The sequence below is a fragment of the Mastacembelus armatus genome, chromosome 4, assembly GCF_900324485.2.
Source record: "Mastacembelus armatus chromosome 4, fMasArm1.2, whole genome shotgun sequence".
Taxonomy (NCBI): Eukaryota; Metazoa; Chordata; class Actinopteri; order Synbranchiformes; family Mastacembelidae; genus Mastacembelus; species Mastacembelus armatus.
The window spans coordinates 24,288,900-24,304,905 of NC_046636.1; the positions used below are offsets into that span (position 1 = coordinate 24,288,900).

The 16,006-nt window shown below is 41.1% G+C and overlaps 1 protein-coding gene across 2 annotated transcripts in view; it reads left to right on the top strand.

Annotated features, from left to right (window-relative positions):
• Positions 1-16,006, top strand: part of sema6bb (sema domain, transmembrane domain (TM), and cytoplasmic domain, (semaphorin) 6Bb) — a 114,102-nt gene that overhangs the window by 51,496 nt on the left and 46,600 nt on the right. Inside the window, exons 2-5 of one of the 2 annotated variants that reach the window (XM_026304967.2) lie at positions 1,585-1,712; positions 3,099-3,213; positions 8,285-8,345; positions 8,467-8,529. In XM_026304967.2, the coding sequence (XP_026160752.1) occupies positions 1,604-1,712; positions 3,099-3,213; positions 8,285-8,345; positions 8,467-8,529 (348 nt within the window). In that variant the 5' untranslated portion in view covers positions 1,585-1,603. Of the gene's footprint in view, positions 1-1,584; positions 1,713-3,098; positions 3,214-7,237; positions 7,359-8,284; positions 8,346-8,466; positions 8,530-16,006 lie in introns of those variants that run through there. The other variant, XM_026304968.2, reaches the window with a different exon arrangement.

Genomic DNA, 16,006 nt, shown 5'->3' on the forward strand with positions numbered 1-16,006 from the left:
CTGCAGCCAGCTTCCAAAATGTCAGACCTTCCCTGAAGAGAGAAGCCATATGTTACAGTTACAATATTAATGCAATTATAATATGTTCAACTATCACACATGTACAGTGTGTAAAGTAGGGATGTCCACATGCTTTTGAGTTGTAGTGCATGAAACATTATGTTTTTAGCCTCTTTTTTAACATTATTCCTACCATTTCAGTCATGATTGCTTTTCTTTGTTCCAACCACTTGGATATTATAATAATTTATATTTTACTATAACTACTGAAGTTACAATACACAACAGAATGTAATCCCACAGTGTAATTCAGTTGACTTGAATTGAACTAAAGAAAACATAAAAACAATGTCAAGAGAATAGAGGGGTGCATACTGCATAGTGGATAGCGTACTTTCAACAGTGTTTCTTTTACACGTGCTGCATCTGTGACCACAGTAAAATACTTTAGCGCTTTGCATAAAAAATACAACCTTGATTATTCAAATTTGAAATGTTGCAATTGCGAATGGTTGAAAGAACTGCCGAAATGTTTTGTATTTACAGCAGCGGGGATAGGAAGCTTCTCCACTTGATTTTCAAAGCAAATTACCCATTGTTGCATTCAGCTTCAAGACAGCAACAAGATGAAAGTAGTGAGTTTTGTCAACTACAGTGTATTTGTGAATTTTTTATCAAAAGACAATTCCTTACCGAGCTTGCACAGAGAGGGAAAATTTGATAATTATAGATATAGTGAGAGCTCAAGTTAATAATAACTTTAATAGACGTTTGAGTAGAATATGTGCTACAGCATTGAAAATGCAGTAACAACATACAGGGGTAGTGGTCAGTCCATCGTGCCTTCTGAGGCTTGTGGCTGAAGCCAGCAGCATTTTAGAGCGTTTCTCCTATGCAGCACAGTGTCTCTGTCATTTTCCAGAGCGATCGTGTAGGGTAACTTAATTTGGATATCATTTGTATTTCCACATGAATCACCTGTATGTGCCCTGATACCGATGGATGAAAAATTCCTTCAGTTAAGCTCCATCGTCAGAGAGGTGATTTGTGTCACTGGCAAGCATTTAATCTAAGTAAACCACCATTCACTCCCTATCTGTCTCTTTCATATCCTGGATAAGACGCCATGTCTGGAGCTTTATTGATGTCACTCCCTCTCTGCCTATACAGATTTTCCATTCATCTGTAGGTCATAGATTGCCCTCTGTGTTACCCAAGATGTCACCCCTCTCTTCCTATGTCCCGTCATTTTCAGATGAGATCATGGGTGGTGTGATGTTTGATGTGGTGATGCTGTGCCATAGTGATCTGGCTGCATTCAGAGCTGACTGGACACTTCTCCCTTAGTGGATGACTTAATCCCTTGCTCTGAGCAGATATTTATCTCCCCTCCCATCATGGCAAGGAGACAGAGATGCAGTGGGAATACAAACACAGAGCTTCAGAAAATCAGCCAGCCAGTTAGTTAGTCAGTGAATATTCCTCTTTCCACATATGTTTCTGAGAAGTCTTGATTCTCTGCTTCATTTAGCAACCACTCACATTGTTTTGTCCTTTTTCTGTATTTTTTTTTTATTTCCACAGACTCTACATTTCTGTTACTATGGCGACTGTGGCCCCTCCCTCCTTCTTTCTGCTGTTTTGGGTCCTTCAGACGGCTAGCTCGGCATTTCCAGAGGAGCCAGGGCCCCTCAACTTCATCCCCACTGAAGGTATTGACCCCCTGACTTTCTCGCCCTCTAGCCACCTACTCCCCTGTGTGCGCCTCCCACCCGGGTCGTGATGTGTGAGGTGTGGGGTCGTGGCCTAACACACAGAGTGTTGAAATTAAAGGGTGGGAGGGTGTGTATGGTTGTGCAGGTTTGTGCGGGTTACAGAGGTTCTTACACGAAGGGTGTTGACTGGTGTCCAGGTCAGGGGTGTGGGGTTGCACCCGGGAATGATAGCAGAGTGTAGGAGGGGCTCTCGTATTCATTCCCACACACACACCCACACCCTCTAGAGACGGAGCTCCTTATACACTCAGACTTTGTGTCTCCATATCAGTTTAACAGTCTCCAGCTCAGACCAGACCTTGATTGATTGCTGTTCAATAATATTGTCTCATGGTGTCCCAGCTGAATCCAGACCCTTCTCTACGTATCAATACTGAACAGAAGATTGTGCAGGTTGAGAAGATGGGGAGAGCTACACTGGAATGCTGCATATGACTGGGTCAGAGCAGATTTACAGTTGGTTAAAGTCCAAAACACAAGTTCATTTGGAAGGAGAGACAAAACAAATTGAAAATGTGGGAAGGATAGGTGAAGGACAAATAGACCTAAGAATGTCATAGCTACTACACAAAGGAATAATATAATAGAAATAAAACAGAAACAGATAATACACAGAGTTGAATAAGAAAAGGAAACAGTTCAAACTATATGATGGGATTTAGCGACAAAATAATGGCAGGACAGAGAGAAGATGACAGGAGGTCAGATGAAAATATTCATTCACTTCAGTCAAGGTCAAGGACAGATACTGGTTTTTCGATGAATAATCCATCTAATTTGAATGTAACCATCTGTTTCTCTCTTCACTTTTATATTTATGCTGTTGTCACGTCTGCAGGACAACAGGAACCACCACTTTTATTTCTGATTTCTCTCACTTACTTAATGTGCAGAATTAATGTGTCCTCTGAATTACAATCTAAATCTGAATTAATATTTTGTTTTTTCATTCTTTTTGAAATCATGCCTATATCTGATTCTCTCCATTTGAATCATCTGACAGAACATGTATTGCAAACTTGTCAACAAAAAGTAGCATGTAAAAGTACCATTCATTAAAAGTCACAACCTGTCAGCAAAACAAACGTTGTGAGTATAACATTGACAAATGCAGTCTAGTTCAGACATCTTTCATTTTCAGGAGATTGTTTGTGTTTTGCTCTGTCTCTCTGTATGCTTAATGTAGCAGATATGTTGCTATTTAAATGCAGGTCTCATACCTGAATAGCTGTTACTACTGCCAAACTGTCAAAACAAACCACTTTAATGTTGACTAGTTTGGGATCAAGACATTGTGTGTTTCTGCCTCTTATTCACTGACAGTGGTGAGAAGATACCCAGTGTTTCTTGGCCGACCACACCGAACATGGCTGAGACAAGAACCACTACACATCCAGAGGATCCTCCAAGTCAATCGAACACTCTACATTGGGGCCAGGTACAACACACACTAGACAGTCTATTCATGCAAAACACACTCACAAAGATATATTAATGAACTGTTAATGGCTGTACAGCATGTAAAAGTGGGCTTTAAGAAACAGTTTGGTAGCTTGGATATCACAAACCTACTTCAGTCCTCTGCTGCACAAAATGTACTGAATCAACAAATAAATAAAATCATTAATAAAACCCTGCAGACCGATACAGGCATTTGTTATCGTAATTGAATAGACCTCAGGTTTGCACAGGAATAATGTGAGCCATCAAAGTGCATGTACTATTAGGAGTGATAAAGGTTTGAGTTGTCATGCACAAACAAGAAGAAGAAAGTCATGAAAATGTCAACGTCATTCAAGCAAAATATGTATGTCCACATAAGATGAACCATAGAATTGTAGCTCCTTTAAAAGTTAAAACTTAAAGGTCAGTTATGGTAGTTTTTAGGACAGTGCTCTAAATGTTTTACTAGTCACATTTATCAGATGACTTTCAGATTCAGACAGGTTTTTGTAACAAATCTGATACAGTAGCTGCATCTGAAGGCTGACTCTTGGCCTGAGAAAAAGTGTTCTACTTCAGTTTCCATATGATGATGGCCCCCATGTGTCTGTCAGTCTGATGAATCCTGGACAGACAGTAACCTTGGTGGTCAAGACAGCCAGATGAGGACAGCCTGTCCAGCTGCACCCGGTTTACAGTGAAGATATGTCTGCAGGAACCAAGCTGAGACAGACTGAGCTAACAAAAAACATGCACCTCAAGATTTACTGCCAGTGTTGTTAAAAAAGTTAGTCAGCTTGAAACATGCTAAAAAATGAGACAGTCACTTCCCACATATGTTGTTGGTTATTTGCTGTAGTGGCAATCTGAAAGAAGATTGAAGTGGTTTCCAATAAGTGACGCCATTCTGGTCCAGGAAATGACCTAGTCCTTGGCCTCCAGCTGCTCTAGCCTCAATACTGAGGCTCAGTAGTAAATATATCAAGCTATGTAACATGGTTCCAGCCTTTCTGTCTGCACTGAAGGATCTATAAGCACACAAATGCACACAGCCTGATAATAAAACTGCCCGGAGACAGATACAGCTACTGTAGTCTGAAGGTCTGCTTGAAAATATACCCAGAGCCATGAAGCAGTTTAAAAAAAAGTCATTTCAATTTATAGCTGCAGAAGTTTTTACTGACTAGCAGAGGTAAACTGAGATGAATGTCTCAGCCAACCGGATGATAATGAAATGCAAAACTGACAGACAGAAAGGTGCGAGAGGTAAGGGGTGTTGATGACAGAAAGAAAGAAATACAGTGACTTCCAAGACTATATTTGTTTATTTCTCATAAGAGGCTAATAGTGGCACAACATGATCAGTCTACAGAGAAACAGATCCATGTGCCACAGACAGCCCAGCAGGAAGACAGCATTTTAAACTGCGTAATGTATAAATAAGTACCTATGGTGGCAGGTATGACTGCCAAAAGCTCCACCAGAGTGCATGGCTTGATAAGACGCCTCACTCATCCCCAAATCCTGTCACCATTAGCATAGCTGCTCAACAGACTGCAAGCTCTGCTAAATCCCTGCCCCCAGCACCTGCTGAGAGCAGCTACCTGTCCCTGTCCTCTTCCCATCCTTGGTAAATGAAAGTAAGCTATATATTTAGCTGGTGGCAGGTGGAGTAAGCGCCTTGCTGTGTTAAGCCCCATTTCACTGCTGTCAAGATGAACAGCTGTGGATCCTGTGGTCTTCAGCCCAAAGGGGTCTAAAGGGCTAATCCACTCAAATATAAACCAATTGGAGAGTGTTTACTTTTTGACAAGATAACCAGAGAACCTCAGCCAGCCCTTGATAAACTACAAATTTTGATAAAGTGTGAAAGGTTCTTACCATCTGTGCATGTGCAGTATGTGTTTATGTTTTGCATTAGGAAAAGGGTGTGGACTGACTGTCAAGTTGGAAGTTGCTCAGTTTAGTAGCCCACAGATGCCGACCTGTGAGGTCACTTGAGGTAACACAGCAGTCACAGCTGGGTCAAATGTCTCATGGCAGACAGACAGGGAGATGATCAGTTGTGGTGGAAAATTGGAAGCTTTGGCAGAAAAGCTGCCAGGCTGCTCATCTGTAGTCAGGCTGGGAGAGAAAGTTTAGCATGCAGGCGAAGATTAGTGGGGAGAGACACTAATGTGGAAACGTCTTACAGAGGCTGCTGCTAAATATATACAGTTGCAATTTCCTTACACAATATTTCTAAGTCGATGGTCAGTGATGACCTCTGTATGTTTAATATGTGTGTTAGATACAGACATGAAAGATCATGATTGTTTGTGTTTTATCAGCTTAGAAATATTCTGTTTGTTGATATTTGTGACTCTGGTTAAGATCAGATCACATTCTACAACCAAATCATGCAGAAAACCAGGAATCTGCAACAATACTGAGATTTATTCTTGGATCTTCTTTAAAGTACTTGCTGTACTAATGCTCAGCCTTGTTTTTAGCCCACGTAACGACTGAAAGTTGATTAAAATGGGCAAAGTGCTGCCAGGGTTGCAACAGAAAATGATTTTATTCAAATTATCTTCTGATTACTTTCTTGATTAAATACATATTAATCCATTGATGTTTTGGTGAACAATAATCTCAGCAAATGTTCACTGACAATAGTTTAAAAAACCAAAGATTTTCAGTTTACTAACATGGAAGAATACCAACATCTAAAAACATTTAAAATGTTAGAACCTGTTATTTTTGCCAATTTTCAAAAATGACTATAAAGTTCTGACTATAAAGATATTGTACCGATACTAAAGGACGTCTTTGATGAAAATGGCTTAGTTAATGAACTCGGTGCTGGTAGTTTACTACCCACATTTCATTTTTCATTGCATACTTAAAACCTAGAGTCAATATGTAGAACAGAGCACATATTTACACAGACACATGTACTGGATACTCTCACAAAAGAAACTACAGAGTGCTCTCCCTCAGTCAGCAGACATGTCATCGTAACTAGGTGGTCAGTTCAAATATACACTTTCATTCCAGGGCAGTAGCTTCTCCAGCACACTGCCTGCAGGGTCAGAAAGGCTCAGCTCATGCTAAACCACATTACTGCAAGAGGAGTAAAGGAAACTGAAAACATAATATAAGAAAACCTGGTGGCTTACGAGGGCTTGACCTGACCTGAGTCTGCTTTTGTTTGGCTGGACACAAGGAGAAAGTTCATGAGCTGCTCAAGTAAGAAATTTAGGAAATGTTGACAGTGACGCTAGAGTCTCTGTTTACTTTGTATTAGTCAAGTCAGAAAGGGTCAAAGGCCTTTATGAAATAACAGCTCAGGCACGTGCACATACACAGATATACACAGATATGCACACACACATATATATACACACATACACAAGGCCAAAGAGAGGGCATGAAATAAGAGACTTGATTTGTAGTTTTAGGACAAGGTTTTGAAAGTTGAGGCACTTCTAATTTATTGGCCAAGTTAAGGTGTTTCAAGGTTGTGTGCACAGCCTGCATAGAGAATAACAAAATCATTACACCATTCACGTGTTAGTCCTCACCCTTCTAACCTTCTACCACATGCAGTGTGCATTTAATACACTAACACACATTTAAACAAACGAAAACATACTGGCCACAGGCTTTGCATCATTCAAATAGCCTGGAGCAGGAAAGAGAAGAAATGGAGAGAAAGTGTAGCAGTGTAAATAATTTCCTCTCCTCTGCAATATCAGAGGCAAAAGTGCTGGCTGTCAGCCACTCTGACTAGGAGGCCTGTTGCTATATTCATTATGTTAATGCTGAGACAACGCTGAAGCAAACTGGATGAGATTACGCCTCACACTCGGGCCCACTCCACTCTTTGGAGAACGCTTAAACTCTGACCTGTTAAGCAGGGAGGCATCGAGCAAGTGTTTGGAGATTTTGCACTTCTTTGTCACTTAGGCATGCTGTTCTACAAAGCAGAGTAAAAGCTGGATCCTTTTAACACACCAACAGGAGCTGAGGATGAATTATTCAGGAGAGGTGCAACCTGATGGCTCTTGGCCTACCTGTGCTATCAACACATTCTCACAGCTCTCTCATGCACTCTCAGAAGGAAACATGCAAACACACATTAATACACACACTCAGGTATGAATACACACACATGATAATCCCTCCCTCCATCATAAGGTCCTCCCTCAAAAAGAACATGCAGCAGTGAAGAGACAGCACTGATACAGCTGCAATAATGCAAAGGCAGATTTACTGATTCAGCCCTTAGCTTAGCTGAAGTTCAAGCCTAACAGACACCAGAGGCAAACATCAGCTGTTAGCTGCCTAGTTGAGCTTTGATTTAGCTGGCAATTTCACATCCAACATCCAAGGTTACTCTAGAATTACCAGTAGATTAGCAGTGCAAGAAAGCAGTGTTTGAAATGTCATGAATACATGCATGGTGTTAGGTTTGGGACTGAGAATCTGCAGCATGTGGGGGTGTACAAACATCAGTATAACAACTTGATTAAATCATCCATTAATCCAATTTCAGGCTTTTGAATAAGACTGATAAGCCAAATTCTGGAGCCTAGCTGCATATTCAACACGGCAAGTCAGCTTTAATGAGCGGAGGCAAAAGGGAAAGGGGAAATATGAGACATCATTATGCAGCTGACTTCCATTTCTCATATATACTGGGAGAAATTGAAGCCATTGTAAAGCTGTCCTCTAATCTTTGCTGGTTAGATTGACTTAAAGGAATTAATGTCTCTAATATGTACCTATTACATAGCTGCATGCACCGCAAGATTATACACACAATGTTGAGAATAATTTAGTAGCACAGCGACACACATTCACTGTATGGTGGAAATATATATAAGTGTGTATCCTGGATTTCATCCAATAGAAAATCTTCATCAACCTGCACTGCCTTGAACTAGCAACAATATCTAAGATGTACTGTACTTCTGCACAGCAACTAGTATTCATGGTATGCTCAGTGCCGTGTCTTGTCTTGCCTTAAGCTTTGGATAGTGCTGTGTAGGCTGACTGCCCCTCTCTCTCCCTCTTTCCAGGGATGACCTTTTCCGTGTGGAGTTGGACATTGTGGCAGGAGACGAGATGTTCTACAGTAAGGTAAGCACCTTCACATATGGGGATGTGTTACTTATCATTAGGCTGGAAAATGTCATTGCCTTCTAAAGAGAAATGTAAATGTAGCTAACCAGCACTGTGTGTCTGTGTGTTGTTTTTATAGAAAAGAACATGGGAGTCAAATAAAAATGACATTAGGATCTGCAGGATGAAGGGCAAACGTGAGGTGAGACAGTATTGATTGTTTCTGTGTTTGTAAAGTCTTATTTTCTCTCACTCTCTCAATTAAATGTAGATTTTACAACAGTCCTTTTTTGTCCAACACGCAGAGCAACACAAAACAATATGAGCATTTCTGTTCCAGTTCACTTGCTGAATGCAAGTTAAATATGTACTCTGTCTTACAGCACAGCACCTCTGCTTTGGTCCTGGCAGCAATATGTGGCTCTTTAGCTTCTAAATACTAATATTTAACTTGTCATTAAAAAAAAAAGCATCTCTTTGACTAAATTGCTGAACACTAGTTTTTAGTTTTGTTTGTATTGTTTTTAATAATTAAAATACGAGATTTGTCTGTTAAAATGTGTAAAAATGTGTCAGTTATATTCAATGATATTTTAATGTTTATCACACAAAAACTTAACTTTGAAAGAAAACTTCTTGCTCATCTCATTGAAACTTTTGCTCTAAACTGGAATGCAGATCTATTTATAACCTGAAATGCAACACAATTGGAACCAATCTGCATCATTTCAGCTTTCATATTTTACAGTGGAATCTGTTGAAGCCACAAAACAACAAGAAACTACAGTATATACAGACAACATATACGTTATAACTGTAGCCTGGCAATGGACCAAATGCATTTGACGACAGAAAGGAATCATGTTTTGTTCCCCAGTGCTTTTGTCTGGCACTATTGCTTGTTCCTGACACACACACACACACACACACACACACACACACACACACACGCATATCCTTCATTTCTGCCCTGAACTTTGGTTTCATTGTGCCAGTTCTGACTATCATTCCTGCTGGCACAGCCTCAAGAATGAGGGCTATGATCATGTATTATCTCATTGTCCCAGTTCATCTAACCCATCTCTCTCACACACACACACACACACACTCACTCACTCACTCACTCACTCACTCACTCACTCACTCACTCACTCACTCACTCACTCACTCACACACATACATCGATCAGAGGCACAGAGCCACTCCTACCTATTCACCACTTGTTCCACAATCATGACTTAGGAATTTGGTTTGTGCCCTCAGAAAATGCAGGTGGGCGTTAGAAACCTGAGGCTGTGAGGAAGAGATGGGGTGAAACGTCCCAGCAGCCACCAGCAGCCCACGCCTGAATACCTCTTATATCTGCAACACACACACATGCCAGGCTGCTGTCTGCCACAAACAGCCTGAATTCAGTGTGTGTATGTGTGTGGGTGTGTAGCGATGATGGTTGGTGGGGGAAACATGGGCTCTGTCCCCTGCAGGCAGAGAAAAAAATGACTTATTTAACACACTGAGAGAACACCTGACATTAAATCTGTGTGAGATGGTGCCAGACAAAAACACAATGGCGAATAGAGGGACAGAGACAAAAAGCCAAGCTGTGAGGAAGAAAGGGGGGCGGAGAGGGAGGCAGAGAGGTAAGAGAGAGCATGAAGAGGGGTAGATAAAGAAGGAGGGAGGAAGAAGGGAGGAAGAGGAGAGGAGAGGAGAGGAGAGGAGAGGAGAGGAGAGTAGAGGAGAGGAAAGGAAAGGAGACGAAAGGAGACGAAAGGAGACGAAAGGAGTGGATTCCCTGTTGACCGGCCCTGAGGAGAGCTGTGGGGCTGACTGAGATATGAAAGGTCTTCTTGCCCCTAATGACTGTGCTGCCTGGTAATGGTGTGAGTCAGACACCAATGTGAGGAAGATAAAAACGCTGCCAGGTCCTCTCAGTCAGCTCCCTGGGCTTAGACGCATATGAATGTACTAATGTGTGCAAATGCATGTACACGCAAGCACAAGTAGTCACACAACGAATTGAGCACAACTGAAATGGGTTTTATAAAACCCAGCACCAATACTTTTAAAGTCACTCCGGTCAATGCTTTTTATTTATTAATTTATTTTCTGATATTGTATTGATGTAAAAATGCAGTTATTTTAATTTCAAACAGAAATGTCTGAGGAAGTGTGAAATAATTACACACATCCAACCATATAATCCCACATACATTAAAACTGCAGGCTAAAGCCACAGAATTGAATTGACAGCTCTGACTGTGTCAATGAAATGCAGCATTTTAAAGGCACAGTGTGTTGTGGACGAGCCACAGTAGTTGTGGCTGCAGTTGTAGTTTTATGTAAAGTGGTTTATTATGCCACAGTCAGAGCTACAGTATATGTGCACGACAAGTGATGTTTTTTTAAAGAAGCCACTGTTTCTGAATTAATGAACATAAGATCATTTGGTGTTTCTCACTAAAAATACATTACTTCCATATCTTCATTAAACATATTTTATTTATGAAGATTTATTTATATTTTTAGAGCATTTTATCCCATAGGGTTTTTGCACATTACTACTTTTCTTCATATACAGTGCCCTCCACAATTATTGGCACCTCTGATTAAGATGTGGTAAAATTGGTCGTTATTGGGTCTTTCAGCAGGATAATGACCCAAAACATGTGGCAAAAACTACTAAAAAATGGTTCAGCAGACACAAAATCAAGCTCCTCCAATGGCCATCTCAGTCCCCAGACCTCAACCCGATTGAAAACCTATGGGGTGAACTAAAAAGGAGAGTGCATAAGAGAGGACCCCAGACCTTGGATGATCTGGAAAGATTGTGCAAAGAGGAATGGTTAAAGATCCCTCTCTCTGTATCCTCCAACCATGTGAGATGTTAGAGGAGATTAAGAAGTGCTGTCTTGTTGGCAAAAGGGGGTAAGTACGAAGTATTAAGATCAAGGGTGCCGATAATTGTGGCACACATGATTTCATATATAGTCAATGTTATTTTTGGTTTTTGCTGAATAATTGTACTTCAATTAAAGGTTGGATTTTTCTCTTTTTTTTCTGATTTTTGGTTCTATTTTTAAAAAGAAAATGAATTTATTAGAAGCTTGAAATCCAATCTTTATCAGGGGTGCCAATAATCAGGGGAATGGTGTGAACCACTGACATACAGTAAATCAGCCAGTTGCTGATGCCATTCAATTTAGAGACCATGGACCAAAAAATCATATTTGAATTAGCACTGTGCAGTTAAACTCAAATATTGTGCTACATTATGTAAAACCTTAATGTCCATGTAAAAAAAATCAAGAAAAAAAGTTAATTGCTCCCATGCGTCCTTAAAGAAGAAAATACTCCTATGATATATTGCCTAGCTACAATATTCACTGAAGATTGCATCAGCTTGCTATAGGTGCCGTTGTTGTTACTCTCTGCTGCTGTTTTTTTTATCATCATGATGGAGGTTAACTGTGCTGACTGAGTATTTAACAATGAAGAAGAACAATGTTTTTTGACCCTAAAGCAGGAATAGACACAACATGCAGGTTCTTGGACATATGTAAGTTGGATCAGCAACCCTCAGGGAGTCAGGGAGTCATTTCTTTCTTTCTTTCTCACCCTCTTCCCTGTCGTTCTCTCTCCTACTTTACCTCCTGAAAATGTCCTGTTCTGCTTGGGGGACGGTTGTGTCAGATGTGATGCATTCACCACCTCGTAATTGGTTTTGTAATTAAATGTTTCTGCTTGGTTGATCAAAAAGGACATAGTATTCTCCCTAATTAGGCTGAAAATTCAATATCCTAATCCTTTTGCCTTTTTTCTTCCCACATGTTGACCAAATGATTGTTGATGAATGCAACAGTCCGCTTCGCTGTCGCTCACTTTGCATATTTCCTGTCACTTCCTTTGTACTTTGCTTTCCGTCGTCTCTTTATCTCTCCTGTATTTGCCCTTTTCATTGTCTCTTACTGTCATTGCCTCCCCGTCTTTCACTCCTTCCTTTTCTCTTCTTATAAGAGCGAAAGAGAACGAGAGATAGAGGTTGAGACTTTCCCCAGAGGTGGCTCAGTGCCAACACATCAGGCTATGGCAGAGTGGCATGTACATGGACACAAAGGCAATTCCATATAGAGCGCTTTTAAAGAGCGGTTGGGCATCATTATAAGCAGCACTTAGCGAGATTGTTTGATCAATATTGCGTTGGTCATGCTCTCGGAGGAGCTCTGGGTTTCACTCGTCCAACACAAATGCCTTTTTTTGGGTTGGACCATCATAAGGTTCAGTTTCACAGCCTTTTGGCTCCTGGATTAATCAATTGGAATAACCACATGTAGAATCACTTTCATTCCTTGTAGTCATGGTCTTTTTTTCACTCACTCACAGATGTTTTATGTGTTTATAGTATCAACTTTTTTGTGATGTCTTTCCTCAACTCCCTGAGCTGATTTTTTTTTTTTTTTACGTTACTGTTCCCTTTGGTAGCTGTTTTCTTTCTTCAAGTTGTCCCCCATGTAGGACAAAAGAAATTCAAATTCCACCACGACTGTTTCACTACAGCCTTTCACTATGTTCTCCAAAATGATGATCACAGAGCCCACAACTCATACTAAAAGGCTAGAAAGACAATATGGGGAAAAAAGGCTCTGCAAAATTTGTTCCAAAGCATGTCGGCTTTCCAGATATTTGTTTGCCTTTAATAACTTTTGATACTTATTTCCATTACTTCGGTGTCCCCGTGGTTTTCTGCATTGATTTATCATTTTTTTCCTCAGCAGCTAAGACTAAGAGCTACCCAGGTTAAGTGTTGTGGTAAAGGACTGAACAGTGCTGCGAGTGTGTGTGTGTATGTTTCCATTATGGCCTGGAGCTCAGATGACCCCATGATCCGTAGGTCCAGGTGCAGGTCAGCCCCACTGCCGAGGCTGCCAAATGGCTGAGTGGCCTGGAAAAACGCCCCTAATTTTCTGTCTCTCTTTTCTGTTTCTGTCTCTCTCTCTTCCCCCCTCACTCTCTCCGTCACCATCGCTCTTTATTTTTTTCTTCTATCTCTGTTATCTCATTGCTTTTCCTCTCTCCCTCCCTCTGGTGTCTGATGTTTGTGGCCTGTGGTGTGTTCAGTCAGAATTACCATCAAACAGAGAAGGGTTGCAGAGGGACGCGGATTAGCTTTAACATGCTGAGTAAGACCACAGCACTCAGAAACAGCACATTGCTGCTAATTTTGTACCGCTGTTAATTTATCCTCCGCCTACATGCATACAAACATACACACTTTATTCCTGTCATGAGGAGTCACTCTGTTTTCAGTCACAACTGTGGGATTTTTCTGGAAATGACAGGCCTGTTGTTAATAAGTGGAGAAGAGGGCTCGCCAGATCTTAGCGTGTATGACTGTGTGTTGTGTATACAATATAAGTGTGTGTTTGAGTGTGTGTGGGAGAGTTCTGGCTCAATGGCAGCTTTTGGCAGAGCAGCACTCTCTTCTCCCTGGTCGCTAACATCAGGAGACCAGCCAGGCATGTAATGGAAACTTTGGAGATTTAGAGGAGCAGCTTGCTAAATACAACTCCTGATTTACTGCCATAGATGGCTCCTATTGTGCGAACTTTACTAAAGCAGGTCATAATGATAACTTGTTATATTTATTAGACTATGAAAAATGCTGTGGTTGCTCCTAAAATGAGCTGAGGATTTTATGATTTTTATTTTAGTTTGTTTTGTATCTTGGTTGGCCCAAACATAGGAGTGCTAATTGTAGCCAGAGGTAAAACACCATGTTCATTAAGGTGTTTTGAATAAAACCATCATTAGAACAAACATTCAGCCAAGGCTAAGGCCAAAGGAAAGGTTGTTTATTGTCTTGATCTAAAGGTTGAGTTCCGGGCAATAGATGGAAAGCAGATGCAGAAGGTGGAGACTCTTCAGTTTTAATGGCGTCTGACTGCTGCAGGTTGTTTGGAGCACGTGTTGTAGCAACAGAGAACCTGTTGTCAATCTTCCGACTGTGCATGTGTGTGTGATCACTTTTTTATTTTTATGTCCATAGACATAATTTTTATGTCTTTGAATGTTTTTGGATATGTGTGTAATTGTCTGTGTACATGGAAGACATTTGTGTCTGTGCCCAGAATTATAAACGCAACGAGTGCGTTTTCTTGATGAACATCTGCAGAGTAGAACTAGCCTGGCTAAAATCAGCCTCAAGAGAACAAGACTGATTAAAAATCTGCTGCCTGTACAGCGTCTAGTTTATATAAATGCAGAATCTCATATGTACCCTTGCTCACAGACACACAAATACTTCTGCACCAACTCACCATATGTTTATACACCCTTTCTCTTGATCTTCTTTAAATCTCCTCATCCATTCACAGCTAGGTCCATATTTGCACTGAGGTGTGTGTGTCTGTGTAAATTATCTGAGCTGCAGATTAATTTTTCAGAGCCCAGGCAGCTCTGCTGCTGTCAGAAAGAGGAGCAGGAGGAGGTGGAGGAAGAGGAGGAGGAGAGCTGTAGTCTGTGTCTGGGGAAGGCTTGCCAGCCAGCACAGGTGGCGTTGTGTCTGGATTCTGCCCAGGGAGTGAGGGAGCAGAGAGGGGAGAAGCAGGCACCAGGACATACAGCATTTTAATTTATACATAGTTGTTTAATTTAGTGATTTACTGCTTGATCCTTTTAATAGGTTTTATTTTTTTTTTATGTGTAAAACCTGGAAGTGTCAAAGCATTTGTGCAGCAGTGGATGAAATTTGACGATGTCTGTAAAATGCAAATGGAAATCAAAGCCTGATAGTTTAAATGTTATGATGGATGTATCTGGCCCTTGTTTTTGTCCGGTTGTCAGGAAATGTTTCATTTTATGTGTGTAACACTGCACAACTGCATACATTTGTGCAGTGGTTTGGCTATTTGAAGTATTTACTCCCCACCCTAAGATGCTGGCTGTGTGACTGGGTTGTTATTAAGTGTACTTCATCTGGCTTTGTGATTACAGCTCTGACCAAGCTGACAGACGGCAACCCCACCAGCAAACAGCATGCACATAAATCTCACACATGAGCATGCATCTGTGCTGTGATGCACAGACACACAAAAATACATGGATACACACTGATATATGCACCTGACACATATGAACAGATGCTGTATGGGGAGGAATGACACACACACACACACACACACACACACACACAAATGCTGTCACTCTGTGATTTATCACAGAGTACTTCATGATGAGAAATTTACACCTCGCACTTGACACACCCCCTGCTTCCAATACACATACACACACACACACACTCTTTACACTCACACATGAAAACACTTCCTCCTTTCCTGTTTTTTTGCTGTTGAAAATTGAGAACCCTGCAGGGAGTGAAGTGGGAAGGTGGATGTGTAAGGGGGAGTGCAGGGTGGAGCATCTGGAATAACACTCACCCATCTCTGATATCACCGGTTTCCCTCTGATCTTTTGCACACACACTCACACAGACATGTGCACTGTCATTCAACATCATCACCACCACCACTTCGGTTCCAGCCTACATCTTTCCGATGACATCAGTGCGGGTGGTGGTCTTGAAGTAGAACCCATCTGGTGTGTTCATGCTTGTGTGTGTGTGTGTGTGTGTGTGTGTGTGTGCGTGTGTGTGTGTGCATGCCTGTGACAGAACTGGTGCC